This window comes from Nipponia nippon, unplaced genomic scaffold (genome assembly GCF_047370975.1).
Source record: "Nipponia nippon isolate SJK-2023a ecotype South Korea unplaced genomic scaffold, ASM4737097v1 scaffold_3, whole genome shotgun sequence".
NCBI lineage: Eukaryota > Metazoa > Chordata > Aves > Pelecaniformes > Threskiornithidae > Nipponia > Nipponia nippon.
In genome coordinates this window covers 108,976,361-108,991,678 of record NW_028262347.1, presented here as the reverse complement: position 1 = coordinate 108,991,678, position 15,318 = coordinate 108,976,361, and the positions used below count along the sequence as shown (strand labels likewise).

At 36.5% G+C, this 15,318-nt stretch overlaps 1 protein-coding gene across 7 annotated transcripts in view; it reads left to right on the top strand.

Annotated features, from left to right (window-relative positions):
• The window catches only part of MARCHF5 (membrane associated ring-CH-type finger 5), a 52,238-nt gene that overhangs the window by 10,634 nt on the left and 26,286 nt on the right, over positions 1–15,318 (top strand). For 4 of the 7 annotated variants that reach the window (XR_015706504.1, XR_015706503.1, XM_087765859.1 and 1 more), the window contains exons 2-3: positions 8,807–9,009; positions 14,305–14,471. Coding sequence is in view for 5 of the 7 variants with exons in the window: in XM_087765859.1 (XP_087621985.1) it covers positions 8,807–9,009; positions 14,305–14,471 (370 nt within the window). In the remaining 2 variants the exon portion in view is untranslated. The remainder of the gene's footprint in view (positions 1–8,806; positions 9,010–14,304; positions 14,472–15,318) is intronic. The other 3 variants (XM_087765858.1, XM_087765856.1, XM_087765857.1) reach the window with 3 other exon arrangements.

Genomic DNA, 15,318 nt, shown 5'->3' with positions numbered 1-15,318 from the left:
ACATCTTGGCTAAAGAGGAAAAATGGATATAGTTTTGCTCATCGAATGGCAGAGCTAATGACAGAATTCTGACAAAGTAATGAAGCAGTTGTGCAGTGATTCCTAATCTTGGTCCATATGCAGCATTTTCAAGCAAGCAGTATGCTGTAAGCAGAATTGTTTTGATGTCAAGGTTAGCATCAATGCTAGTATTTTTAAATTCTTCAGTAATGGTAGGAAGTTGTTTTCTGGGAATGTTGACTGGGGAATCTTTTGTATGTGTAATTAAACTATAGCAGTACCTTAGAGCATCGTAGCATACTTTGAGTCTCTTTTTACTAAGAAACAACCTCCTGTGTTCTAGAGCTTCAGATCAATTTTCTGCTGCGTGCATTGATATTTTTCACGCAAATCTTCCCTCTGTCTTCTAACTGTGGTCATTTAGTGTTAATAAGCTGGAGAGCCAAATAAGTAATTTTCTGTGCACTGTTCTTGATTAAATGCTTTTGGTTTTTTCTTTTTCCACCAACATTTTGTGTGTCTTGGTTTAATTTAAGTGTCCTTGTCTAACTGGAGCTACTGAAAACAAAGATGCAAGTGCTCTTTTTTTTCTTCTCAAAGAGTAGAATTCAGGTCGTGATGACTGTGATCAATGGTATAGTTGAAGATACCTTTTCCAGGAGGCCTCAAATGAAGTTAGATATAGTTACTTGTTGTGTTATTGTCTGGCAAGTAAATCCAACGTATTGGAAATCATGGACAGTCATGTTTAAAAAAACCCATGTTAAGTCCAAAGTTCAGCACATGGTGAAATGTGTAATATCCCCAGGGAGTGAGGACTTCTGTAAGAATTTAATACAGTAGATTGCAGATGAATTACAGCAAGAATGGCTTTTAAAACTACTTTGAGGTCTGAAGCTGTCTTCTGTTGCTAAATCTGGCAGTGTTGCTAGAACTAAGGCAATTTTTTTAGCCTCAGATAATAATCCCCCGTCCTTTAAATCTTATTTGTACATAAATCAGATAGATCAGCTTGTCAGTAGTTGGCTGTCTTACCTTCCTAGTAGGTCACGTTATCTGTTAGAGAAGGCTGTGTGTGGCTGTCTTGCCATCTAGAGTTCTTGCGATATCTTGAACATGCTAGCAGCTTCTCTTTCTTCAGCCAGTGTAAATATTAGTATATGAATTCTAGCTGATCGAGCCTCTTACTACTTCGGTTATGCTTTGACAGTATGCTGCTTAGCAGTTAGACATCAAGAGAAGCTAAAACTTAAAGGAATTTCTTCTGGTTTTCATTTTCCTCGTCAGGAGGGGCTTTTAGACATACTGCTATACAATTTGTGAAAATTACAGGCAATTAATACATAATTAAGATGTTTAAAGGAACATTCAAGGAAGTAACTTTAGCCTCTAAAACATAATTTGCTACTTGCTTCATATCTCTGTTACTTTCCATGTTTGTGATTATTGACAGCTTTGTCAAACAATGCTTAAAAAAATGTTTTCCCTATATAGTATGCTATCTGCATAAAAAAAAATTCCATTAAATATTTAAGGCGTTAACTGAATGCTATTAGAATTCTTCAGTGTTTCCTATGTATGTATACACTTGACTATTTGTTCCGCTTCTCTTTTCAAATCATGTTGTTCAAAGCATATTTCAGTTTTGGAAGTAAATGATTTTGTGTGCGTCTATGGGGTTCTTTGTTTTGGTTTTGTTTGGCTTTTCTCTTTCCACTTGATTTTAGTCACTCTCTTGTTTTTCTTCCTAAATGTGACAGTAAGAATCAGCGTTAGTGCCCCCTAGCAGGCACTCAGTTGCTGAAATTGTTAGAGTTGTATGCCAAGCTGCTAATAATAAGAATAATAGTTTAATCAGCAAAATGTGTAATGTTTTAGTAATAAGGTGCTTATTGTATGAGTAATAGTTTTACTTGATTTGTCCTTTGCACTTTTTTAGGAGAACTCTCTTTTCCCGCCTTCCCTTAAGAAAACAAAACAAATGCTTGTAATGGCTAGCCAAGTTCTTTGTATATTTAGAGGCTCACAGCAAGGCCACTGAGCCTCGGTGACTTACCAAATTTTCCTTTTGAAAAGGTGAGAGCATGGTAATATTAAACAAAGCCTTTAAGAGAACTGAATTTTGAAGTCTTTGCCAAAGGGATATGCCTGAATAACTGGTCGCAAATTTTAATTTGTCCAGAATGAAATGTCCAGTAATTTTTTTACTGTAGTCTAGATTGTCTTTGACAAACTAGAGACTAAAATCCAGTGAGATGGCTAAATCTGGGGGGGGATTTCTTATTCTAAGTAGGGTAGGAGCAAAGGCCATAAAAGCCTTCTAAGGCACGATTCAAGCACAATAGGTGGTGGCTGGCAGTCAAAGGTTTAATTTTATCCACAAGCTAGAAAGTTGCCAGCAGGATTCTGTGAACTGTCCTTTACTCATATCTCTGCCTTTATATAGCGTGGTTAACTCAAGCGTGAAATATTTCTCCTTAATTGGAGCTATAATTGAGAATATATAAATAAGTTTAAATTGAACTTCTGGTAGTCACTAGATCTTTCTGGTACACTTTCTAGTTAATTATGTTTTGGTTTTATGTGTTTGACTGCTTATTGGGTTTTAGTCATCCATGGGCTTTTAATAAAAGCTTTTTAAAATCTAGTTTAAATAATACCATCCCATTATTAGAAGAAGTCAGAACCTATATATGGATACCACTTGTGTGGCCATATGTTCACACCCACGTTAGCTTGATATTCTCTACTTAACCTTTCCCTCCTGTGTTTAATGAAAGCACTACTTTCGTAGTACAGGCTAGTTACTATTGCTTCTAGATTCTCATCAACTTCTTTACTCAGCATTACACCCTATCCTTGATGACTAGGCAGAGCATATGTCAGATGACTTTTAGGAACTTCCTTTTAAGATCTTCGACTTTGTTTCAAGGTGACTGCATGTTTTCTAGTTGAACAATCTAGGCTGGCATATGGCTGCTATGCCATGCTTTCTTAAAAAGGCTCCGCAGAAGTCATGATGGAGCATCTAAGACTACTATTTTTGCACTGGTATCTCCGTTCCTCGCTCTGTTTGTGTGTTTGGTGGGTTTTTTCCTCCCTTAGGATATGTACGGATTTTTTGAGTTTGATAGAGCTTGGGTTGAAGATAAAGGTATTTTCCACTGTGTGTGATGGCCAGGAAAATATTGGAGAAAGAGTGATGCTCCATCTGTAATCCTGTTGCAGTCTTCCTCTGCTAACCAACTTCCACCATTGTAGTAGATAGGTCTGTATGCATTCTGCTGTTGAAATTTTCATGATGCTTTAGGCTTTGCAGCTGAGTTAATCTCTTCCAGCACTTAATCTCCTCCATGAAGCTAGCATTTCTTGGGTTAAGTGGTATTCCCCTCTTTGTAGCCTTTGTCAGGGATATGTAGGCTAGGCTTGGCGTTCTGTTGTGACCAGGTAGTGGCCCTCTAGCACAAGAACCTTATTCCTGCTGGTTCCTCCAAACTCAGGAAAAGGAAGTGCTTAGCAGTAGCATTTGCAATGAATTGTTTCTCTTGCTTTTTGAAACAACAGTTTGCTGTGCTCCCCTACTAAAATTCTAGCCAGCTCCAAAGCAGCCTACCTGTGTTGTATGCTGCTAGGTAACTCCCTTGATTTTTCCGACATCCTAGTCTTCCTGCTTAAACATGATCTTATAGTATTTAGAGTGTAGTTGGCAGGTTTAGTGGAAGCTTATCACTATTCTTCATCAAAGATATTTTATCTGTCAGTATAGACTATGCATAAAAATTTGTTATAGAAGCTCAAGAAAAATTGCCTCTTCCAAGCAGCAGATCTGTGGGTCATCCTTTGGAACAGTGCCTTTTTATGGCCAGTTATTGGAGTGCTTTCAGTCATTTCTTCCAAGACACGTTTTCACCCCTCACTGTGTTGGCTGTCTGTGCTATCAGTTATGTTGCAGCCTTTTCACTTTTTCCTTTTTGGATGTGAAATTCAATTGCAATAAGCCACTCAGTCACTTACTGCTTAGCAGAACAAGGATGCTTTAACTCTGATAGGAAGACATCAGCAAATTCTTGCTGCTTTAAGGGAAAGCAGCGTGCTTTATGATGTGGGAGAAACGCAGAAAAGTTTTCTTAAAGAGATTTCTTATATTTTATGAAGGATCTGTAATGAGAGGAAAAATGCTTTTTAGCTCATGGCTCTAGAGCATGTCATGCGTGTTCAAATTTGCACTTCCCATGGTAAAGGTTAGGTCCTGTTAAACGTCTTGCAAGAGTTTTCTCAGGTTTCTGGTTTTGCTTGTCATTCATATGTGTGTGCCACTGAACACTGAGGAAAAATCCAAGGCTTTTTGCATTCTGTCTGGCAGTACTGAATATTTTAAATCAGCCTATAAAGCAGCTGTGCTGTTCAAGTGTCACAAGTCATCTGCCTTTAAGTGTTGTGGACACAAGGATATCTTCTGGACTTACGGGGCATTAAAGATTTCTGCACACTTTACTAGTGTATATATAATTAACATATTGCTTCTAAATTACTTTTTTGTGTTGCTTACGCAGTCATGCCTGCTTGAAAACAAAGCTGTATTATGGTGAATTCAGCTCCCACAGACTGAGGCGGATTTGATTTGAATAATGTGAATTAGATCCTGTCCTCCCTCCATTCTAAGACTGGTTTGGGAAAAAAGTAACCTTTAGAATGAGTGTAGCTCAATAAAAGGAAAGCAATCTGCCTCTAGGTGAGTCTGTTGGTACTGGAGGACCTTACTGGTGTGTTGGAGCTGTAACTCCAACCAGGTATAGGAGAGAGTGGCTTCCTTACAGATTAGAAACTTGTGGCTTGGAGAAACCTGTTTTTAGCCAGGCCTTGGCTTCCTAGATTAGTCATATAACATTTGAAGTGTAGGATCTCTAGTCTTTAATACAACTTTCTCTCTATCCACTTTGCTCTTAACATATGCAAGATCCTGAAGAGAGTTTGTCTTTGGTAGAGAAAAAACAACAGATGCAATAAATGAGTTATTCTCAGAGTCAGAATAGAATTTTTGAGATTGGAGAGCTTTAGATGCTGTGGAGCTGAATCTAAAAGGCATTTGTAACCCTATATTCAAAGTTGAAATAATGATCTTGGCATGCTTTTTGTGTATGTTTTGTTTTGATTTTTTTTTTTAAGCCAAGGAAGTGTGGAAAAATACATTAGTGTTACTGATTTGTCTCTGTAGAAAGTCATCAAGGAAAAAGGTTTGAGTTTCTATCAGAAACAAAGCTTTGTTCCGCCTTGTCAGCCTTTTCTATTTCAGGTTATCTGAGTAGCAACCTGATTCAGTGGTAAGAATCAAGGTCATATTTTATTCAGTACAAGAAAATGGAAAATCTGGCAAGAGCCAAGATACTTGTTTTGAAATGGTTTTATTTAGCCCTTCCTGCTACAGCTGCTGTCAATGGAAAGAGATAAAGCTGATGACAGAATACAAGGAATTTACTGTTCATTATTCATGACTTGCTAAAGGTTTAAGTCTGTAAAGGATTTTGTTATTCTTTTCATGGGTCTTCCAGGCTTTCAGATATGATTGCCTGGCAAGACATTGGATGAAGCAATTAAAGATGCATATTTTTCTTGACTTACTAACCTTTACAGAAAACTTGAACAGAATTTAATCTACAGGGTATTCATGGACATACTCACTAGTTAAAACTGCAGTGTAGCAAGATTATGTCATGCTTAAATCTGTCATTATTTGAATAAACTTCAGACTTACGTGGTGTGGTGTCATCTGACCATACTGGCACCCACAGACCTAACTAGCTCTATTGTGAAGCCTTTAGTTTAAAAATAAAAATCTAAGTTACAAATTGAGACCTAAATAGGATGTGGAATGAATGAGTTAACGGTTACCTTTAATGCAGCAAAAAAAACTGTTGAAGAGGAGCAATTATCAGTAGTGTTGTGTTATATTGTTTGCTCTTACAGTAAATTTGGGGTTTCTTCATGTAAATGGAAAATAAACATTGCAAGAATGTGTGTTCCTTAAGAACTCCTTGATATCAAGTGCAATGAATCAAAATGTTTGCCGTGCTTTGTAATACTTTCAAATCTTTGTGGTGGTCTCAGCATTTTCATCTAGATTCTTACTGACTTGCGGTTTGGCTGTATTTCCTCCTTCTGCTTAGGAAGGTTAATGTGTCCTTTCATTTAGGACTGCTATAGGTGCATGTTGGGAGCATGAAGTTGAAAACAGGGATGGTATTACAGGAGTGCATAACATGACGATTCTGATTTAAACAGATGTGGGAAGGACAGAAAGAAGCAAAGTCAGACTTTGCTTTTACCTTCCCATTAAAACAAATGGAAGACATTTCAGTTCTGATTCAAGATGTCAGTCTTCCAACTAAACAGTCGTCGGGAATGAAAACTGATGTAGCTCTGGTTTTAGAGCACCAGTGTTAAAACCTTACATCTGCACCTACTATAATATGTTCTGTACTTACAACTGGATGTGTGGATATGACAGTTGCGTTTGTTGTACCTATTGTTCAATATTAAATTGCTTTTCTTGCAGTCTTCCCTGGAATCTGCATCTCAAACTGTGTTCCCTTTCACAAATGTGCCAGTAATAAGTTGCTACAGGCTATGTTCCGCTCTTACACACTTGCAACTTAATTTCAGTATACTTCCACCACTAGAAATCAGAAAAAGATTCAGTGCTTTAAAAGAATCTCTTGCAAATATTTTATAGGCGTAGTTGTTCCTATAAACAAAACATGGTTATTCTTCTGTAGAGAAACATTTTCAGTTTACAAATAGAATACTATGCAAAATAGTGAGGTCTTAAAAGGAAGCTGTTAGTCAACAATACTTTTCATTACTTCAAGTTTGAGCCTGACAAAATTCAGGTTTCCCATTGTAGATTATTCTCCCCTTTTTCCTCATAGAGGAGTTAAAACAAAAACAAACCCTCCAACCTGTTTACAAGTGACATGCTAGGGAGAAAATAGTGACCTTTTAAAGGAAGTACTGTATTTTTGTTGCTTTGAAAGTGGCTCTAGTAAGATTGGCCCTTGCTGTGCATATAATTCCCTTCTAAATTTTGTCTAACAAGTTTTAGTTAGTTACAAGTGTTGTTTCTTCTTCTCTTTGGAACCAGTGCAGAGGAAAGACCTTCAGTATGTATATGTTCAAGTATAGATTTGTCAAGTACGTTTTCTGACAACTGTTTAGCGCTGATTTCCATAAGAGAGAATGTGACAATCTGGCAAAATGACTAGAGTTGGAGGGAACTTCTAAAGTATAATTTCTCCTGCCACATGCTAACAAAGGTTAGAGATGGGATGAAGAAAGGGCAGACTGAAACAAAAAAATATGTGGGGGAGAGGGAATAAAGGTAAGGAGTAGTTGAGAAGCTGAAACAAGGAAAAAATTTGGTTGAAGAGTTTAAAAGGCTAGGAAGAAGGTTTAATACTGACAACAAATGCTAGAGGAGGGAGAGAAGTGTCATGAACCATTGTAACATCTCTACTTAGAAACTACAATCGTGATTCTTGACTCTTAAATTATTTTGTTTAATAGTGCCAGAGCATTTCTCAGCTTCTTACTATCTCAATTACTGTCTGTTAGTGGTTACACATAAGAAGCCTCTTACTGTTTCATCTTAATGATCTTACTGAAATTGTTAAGAGAATAAAACTTAAGCATCAAAATAGTGCTGCAAAGCTTCAGTTAGTGCATAATGTCTAATTAGATTGTATCTTGATAGTTAAATTATAGGGATGTTGTTGCTGTACACTTTTATAAAGGTTTAACTATGATTGCAATGGCTTGTGTAAAATATTTGTTTAAAAAAAAATATATCAAACCAGATTATATTCGTAGTAAGATCCTTATTTCGTTAGATTCTGGTTTATTATCTAAACTTCAATATCTTCAGTATGGGAATTAGCAAATTATTTCACAGTAAAAACTAAATTATTGGGTCAATGTACCTGATATTTTCCTAGTTTAGATCCATATTTTACTTTCTCTTGCAAGTTGTAAGGTGTCCAAAGGTCTGCCCTAATCATCAGATCAAATATCTGGGAATTACTAGGATGTGTGCTCCTTTCAGGTCAGGTCACATAGCCTGTCAGTCTTGTATTTTCTCTGTATAGAATTAGTATGGTTGGATTTTATATGTCCAGATAATTCTTCAGTGCAGAAATTTCCTCCTCTAGTGGTACGATAGTATTCTTGAAATACTTTGTAACTTGATTTATATTATACAAAATCGATTTGTTGGAATGAAGTACTTTCTCTTTTCAAAGAGAGGGAATGAATTGACTAATTATTTACCGTTTGGGTTTGTGATACATTGTATCATTTGTGTTGTTTTTGTCATTTAAGTAGATTTGAGTTAGTTTCCCAAGCAACAGACTACTATATTGATCTTATATTTTGAATTTTAAAAACTTACCAAACTGTCTGCTGTAGAAGGAGATGATAATACATTTAAAAATATATGGATCTTTCATATGTTGAATTATTCAGAGGTTGAACTACAGTCTCAATGCTTTTAATTCCGAAATTATCCAGAAGTTAAATTAGTAATTCAGAATGTATTAAAAGCAGTTGTTTAGCTATCTGTAATATTATGTTAATAGCAGGACAAGACTGGGGTACAAAATACTCGCATTTTTGGTGATTAAGAATGAAGCAACAAGCATCTCCTCTAGGTGCATGTTTTCTAAAACTACGTGCTTTCACATGTGAAAATTTATTTTAAGCATGTAAAAGTAGCAGAAAAAAAAAATCTTCTTTTTTTTCCTTCCTGTAATTACAGAAGCTGCTGGGTTTGTTTTGCTACCGATGAGGATGATCGGACAGCAGAGTGGGTGAGACCTTGCAGGTGCAGGGGCTCTACGAAATGGGTTCATCAGACTTGTCTACAGCGCTGGGTGGATGAAAAGCAAAGAGGAAACAGTACTGCTAGAGTTGCTTGTCCTCAGTGCAATGCAGAATATTTAATAGTATTTCCAAAGCTAGGTAAGATATGTATCACTTAAATTTTATACATAATATAATGGGTTGTTTCTTTATATTGTTCCTACTTTTTTTTCCTTTTTTTTTTGAATGCAGAGCATTCTCTTAAACTTGTCTAGTTCCTTTTCCAGACAGAAAGAAATAACTTTGTGTTCTGCTTGCATCCTGTTTGGTGGCTTAGTTAAATACCTTCTGAAAATTTTTGATGTGTTCCAGTTATGTATATTGATAAGTCTTATAAGTCTTATAAGTGATTGACCTATAATTAATTCATGGTTAATGTGATTTTTTTTTTCTTGTTGAGCAAAGGACAACTTTCAGCAACTGCCACATATTAGCACATAAACACATCCCTTTTTTTCCCTCAGCTTGCAGAGAAACTTATCAAAGGTAATTCAGAGAACCTTACTGAGCAACCTGTTGCATTGCCTGAAAAACATATTTTTGCTTTGTTTGGGAGGTATTTCTGAGTCTATATTGCCCTGTGTTGAAGAGGCAGAATATCTGTGGTTGCTGGGCGCTGCTCTAGCTCTCTTTGTCAAGATGAAAGAAAAAAGTTGGAGACGGTCTTCCAGAGTCTACTTACTTCTGTAGCAGAGTAGGACGCTGTACAATATGCTGCATATATTTAAATTAGCAGTGGTTGCTGTTGTTCCAGCCCTCATTTGCCCATATGTTCTATGGGGTATATTAAGTAGGGCAAGAAAATGAAATGTTGCCATGGAAACTTAAATTTTTTTAAGAGTAAAACTGCTTGTTAAAGAAATGCTGATACAGCATGTGAGTATAGGCATTTAGAGGATTTTAAATATTTTTTTTTTGAAGTGTCTTATTTCTGTGATGAAACAGCTGAAAATAACTTGCACTGTCAGTTCTTTGGGGCAGGACTTTATTCTGTTAGTATAAGGGCTGACAAAATTAAGGTGTGAAGGGAATTTTATATGGGTGATGACATTTATTTCTATAAGAGAACACTGAGTAATGGGAAAGAAAATATGGACTAGTGTATTGTTGATATTAAAGAAAACATAAATCAGCGTGAAACTTACTACCAAGTTATTCATATATCAACCACAATTCAGCTTTGCTATAAGGATAAGGTGGAGAGGAATCTTAATCTCCATCATAAAGAAGGCATCAAATGATAACATTTAGCATTGGCTTTGGGGAAAAAAATGGTTTGATATCTGGAGACTTACAATGTACCACAAAACTTGAAGCTGTTTAAAATTCTTACTTGTATCTTGAATGATGTAATGTGAGCTGCGTTTGCATTTTATTTTGGTAATGGGAAAAGGGGGAAGCAACAATAGTTTGGAGAGGATACATGCACATAACAACAGGCATTTTCATTTGTTCTTGCAATTTGTGGCATACTTTATTTGAAAGCTAAGATCCTAAATGCTAACATTCCTAGCCTCTGAAGCCAGCCTAAAATTCTTGCACGAGATTGTTCACCTCTTGCATGCAGGCATGCAAGAATCCTTTGATATATTTTCCTTCACCATACCATCTTTTTCCATTTTTAAAGATGAGAAGGGCATAAAAATTCAGACTTGTGTAAGAGTACACAAGGTATCGATAGTAGAGCAGGAAAATGAATTTGGGTCCATCAATGATGAGCCTGAAGTGCCTTAAACAAGTGAGACAGTCTTGCCCTTTTGTAGCTCTTTCTAGTAAGCCAAAACTGTCAGATCACAACTCAACTCTAAATCAGTCAAGGTCACACCAGGCAGAGTTAGGACAGTAAGGTGTTTTCAAGCAGTCTTGCCAGTAGCTCCGTCTCTGCTGCAGCAGGTATCTTTTGAAGATGTTACTAGTCTTACCATTCAAGAAACTAAAATTACTTGAGCCAGGGAAGAAGTAACAACTAAAGTTTCCCTGAGGTATCACAGTTCAGAAACTTATTTACATTAAGACTTCTCTAATGTACCAAATCTCTGTGAAAGGGCACTCCCTAACACAACTTCTTTTATGTATGATTATAGTTTTGAAGTAATATCAACTTGAGGAGACATCAGTGAATATAAGTAACAGTCGGTGTCTTTTTATGTATTTACCAATTCAAAACAAGCCCCCTAGTGATGTGTCTTCTTAAAACTATAATTCCATTTCAAATTTGATAGTGCAGATCAGTTTTAGAGATTGGTAGTAACTATGTTCTTACTGGCTGTTTTCCTCTCTTCTGAGAACTTTTTTTATTAAATAGGAAAACATTATTGGCACTTTGAAAGTAACCAAAGTATCTTTTAGGTAATTATTTCAGTTTAATAAATAGAAAACAGAGTTTGGGAGAAAAAGCTGTTAAAGCACGATAGTGTTTACAAAATTAAAAATATGTTTGTATTTTGTATTTCCTTCTTTAATTTTTATGTCAGTGATAGTTAATTTCCTTCTTCCTTAATACCATCTTAAAAGAAACAGTTACATTTGTCTTCCTATCTCACTACTTCCTTCCTAAAGGGCTAATTAAAAAAAAAAAATCAGAACAATGTTTTTCTAGTCTTTTCTCAAGATTCTATACCTAATTCTGTAGCTTGCTGCTTTTAATGATTAGTATCAGTAAGTGCAATTTGTTTAGTACTTTTAGTGTTCGACTTCTGCTGTTGCCGTATCACCTTGCCAAGATGTATAAAGCAAGCTTCAGTGCTTTGCGTTGCCCTGTAGGACTCACCAAATATGATGGGGTGTTTGAGTCTCTTGTTTTCACTTTCTTCAAACAAATCTTAAGTTTTCAAAATGGTACAGCTAAACCTTTTCAGTGACTGTGAGAAACAGTCAAGATGCGTAAATTACTGTGCATTTAGTACTTTCAGCACATTGATAGACATCCCAGCACTTTAAGTCTGTCCTGGAAAGTTAAACATAACTGTTAATACAGTTGAACTCTTTGTTCCAGTTCTCTGTATTTTGGGTAGAATGTTCCTTCTTCAGAAACCCTTTAATTTTGGTACCTAATCAATAATAGGATGCTTAACTCAAGAATAAATTAACTCTATAGTTACACTTGTCAGCTACTTACAGACTAATTTACATCGGTTGGTGTAATTGAAGCAGGGTGCTGGTGAGGTGTTTACTGTCTTACAAGCCACACAGGAAGATGCTTCCTGCCCTTAAAACTAGAGCTTATTACTAAAACAAAGAATGCGTGCTGTACTAGAAGATGCACGCGCAGGTAACCAATTTGAAGCACATGAGTAGTAGGTTAAGAACTCAAGGCTCCAGCAGAGCTAGAGTAGAGAGTACATAAAGCAATATTCTGCCCAAGTTGCTTAGGTCTGCCCACTAGTCTGATACATATCTTAGCAGTATTTACAATGACTTCTGTCAAGACTGCATATAAGCGAAATGTGTTTAAATCGCAGCTCTTCAGTATGGTATTTTCACACATACCTGGGGGGGGGGAAGGGAGGGGGACGGGACACACACTTGCAATCCTTCTACAAGGTCTCTGGATGCTACCACTGTACAAACAGTATGTAAAATCCTACCCTGTTCTTTAAAAAAAGGGGGGGGGGGGGACACCCACCACAAAACAGATGTATTTGTGAGCACTTTACAAGAATACCAGTGCTGATAAAACATGACAATGAACAAGTTCAATTAGATATTCCTGTTGCTTGTTTTCACTGGCTGACTTGAGCTGAGTAAAACTGGTTGTTCTGCAAGCATTCACACTAGAGCTGTTTTCTTGAAAGAGAATAACCAGCTAAGTCATGAACAGGACTCACAATTTTGTCAGTGTGGCTGACAAATAAATTTTCTGCAAACTTCTTTTGAAGTGAATTTGAGATCTTGATTGTATGTTTAAATGCACAGCTTTTAATTCATTTGGTATAAATACGATAGTTCAGAGACAATGTCTTTGGGAACAGGGTACTAAGTTATCACCACCCTAAAAAACTAAGAACATAAAATTGTTATGTAATAGGAGTACTCAAGCTAAGAATTGAACTGCAAGTGATCTTTGTATGTTTGGAGAATGTCAAATACAATACCTTTACCTTTAGAAAGGTAAAAAAGAAAAAAATCTTGGCACCTAATCTTCTCAATTCTGTGCAAGGTCAGAACAAGTTTCGATTAATTGGAGGTCAGGAGGGAAATGGCATGCAACTCGGGATAGGTGTATAAAACAGCCTGGCAATTGAAATTCATCTAGTGGAAGTCCTGTACATCTAGTATATCAGGACTTCAGTACGTCATTTAACACCATTGCTCAAGAGATCACTCCTTCCCTACCCAGCCCCTGAAAAAAAAAAAAAAATTAGGAAGTAGTAAAAGAATTATAGGCTGGAGTGAGTAAACCGTGATGAGAGACATGGAGGATTAGTTACTTGAAGAATGCCTATAGGCTGGTTTTGAGAATAACTTTAATATTTTCACTGATTTTGGTAGGAAAAAGTAGGAGGGAGCTAAGAAGAACTAGTCATGCATATGAGCTGGAGTAGGACAGTCAAAAGTAATGTGGAATCTGATCATGGTGATGACATTTTTCACTTCCATACATACATTTCAGACTTCAACTTCCAGCTTTTGCTTTGCTCGTGCTCCTGCAGTTTCTCAAAGAAAAGATGCAAGCATGCCCTTGTTCACCTCACCAAAGTCGGTCAGGGTAACGTCTTGCTCTGTGTGAGTCTGGAAGGTGCAGTTGTCTGTAGACAGAACAATGAAACTCTATTCATGCGTTGTTGTCAAAGGCACTAAGTAACCTGAATGGGAGGGTTTTTTCCTCAAACATTTGAGAGGTGATCCTCTAAAAATATTGAATGCAGCCTCTACCAGAAGATGGAATCTTTCATATTGACTGTGCTACGTTTTACTGTAGAGCAGGATAGTTTAGTGACAGAATTCTCAGGTGAAGTGGTCAAAGATAAGCACATGAAGTACATTACAACTAACTAGTATTTCTTCCTTTTCAAAGCTAAAATACCTAACGGAAAAACCACTAAGCCTATAATGGTTTCTACAACAGAACAATTCTGATTCAACACAAAGGAAACTAGTCAGCTTTAGTGGGTAAATTAGTTAGTGCTCTAACCAGTATATTAATCTCTCAGAAAGATGTTGCAGTGAATGAAATGGTAGGTAGAAATGTTACAAGTTTAGCTTAGTAGCTTTTTAATTATATGTTCTCATCTAAACACCATGTGTGGGATGTCAGACTTGTATTTTGCCAAGTTCATTTTTTCTTATCATTGATAGATGCCGAGAGCTTTCTTCAGTATGCTTGTGTGTGTGTGTACATATATATATCTATATATATCTATATCTTGAAACCTTACTTTTCCTTTATCATAGGTCCAGTTGTTTACGTTTTGGATCTTGCAGATCGACTGATCTCAAAGGCATGTCCATTTGCTGCAGCTGGAATCATGGTGGGCTCTATATACTGGACGGCTGTTACATATGGAGCTGTGACGGTGATGCAGGTACACCTGTATTCCCTCTTCGTACCAGCTGTGAAAGCAAGTTCTTGAAAGAAAAAGTCAATTAATTAAGACTTCTCTTTCCTTGGCTTAAAACATGCTTTAGCTGCTTTCAGCACTTTCATTGTAGTTAATAAGTGAATTCAAGATAGGTGGATATAAAGCTTTTCACTTCTAACTGATCGTACTGTATAAAGCCAAGCATGCCTGTTCAAATGTGGTTCAGTCTGCAACTAACAAAAGTCACTACTACTGCAGCTGGCTGCCCCTTGTATGGCAGGCTGGTGAACCCACTTCTGTTCTTACAGAAAAGGTGCCGTTACCACCTAAGTACTAATAATGGGTAGTCCAATTCTTCAGAAAAGATGTAAGACTAGTCTCTTTTTACCTGTAGAAAAATTTTGCTGGTAACATTCAAAGAGTTGAGGCATGGTGAATTCTTCAGTTGTACCACTTTTTTTATTGTATAACGGAAAATACATGCTCTGAATGGTGCAATTAATTCATAAACAACAAATGCAAACCACTGCAAATTAATAGTATGTTCTTTTAATTACTTGAGACTGTATGGTTAGTTGAAAGGGAAAAAAAAAACCCAACTTATTTTTCCTACTTCTGTTCTTGGGAACTTGCTATTTAAACAAAACATTGACAGGTGGTAGACTACTAACTATGGAAAGACTGGAAAGACTTGTTCACAGCCGTCCTAGTTCAACTACAAGACAAGAATTTTCATAGATTGTACAACTAGAATGACCCTTGTTACCACTTTAGTTGTGGATTCCTATATCAAGCCCATAACCTGTGTTTTGCCTGAAAGCATAAAAGTATTTCTGATGTTAATTCAGTTGTAGATAGAATTAACAAATCCGTATGCTAGTAAGTA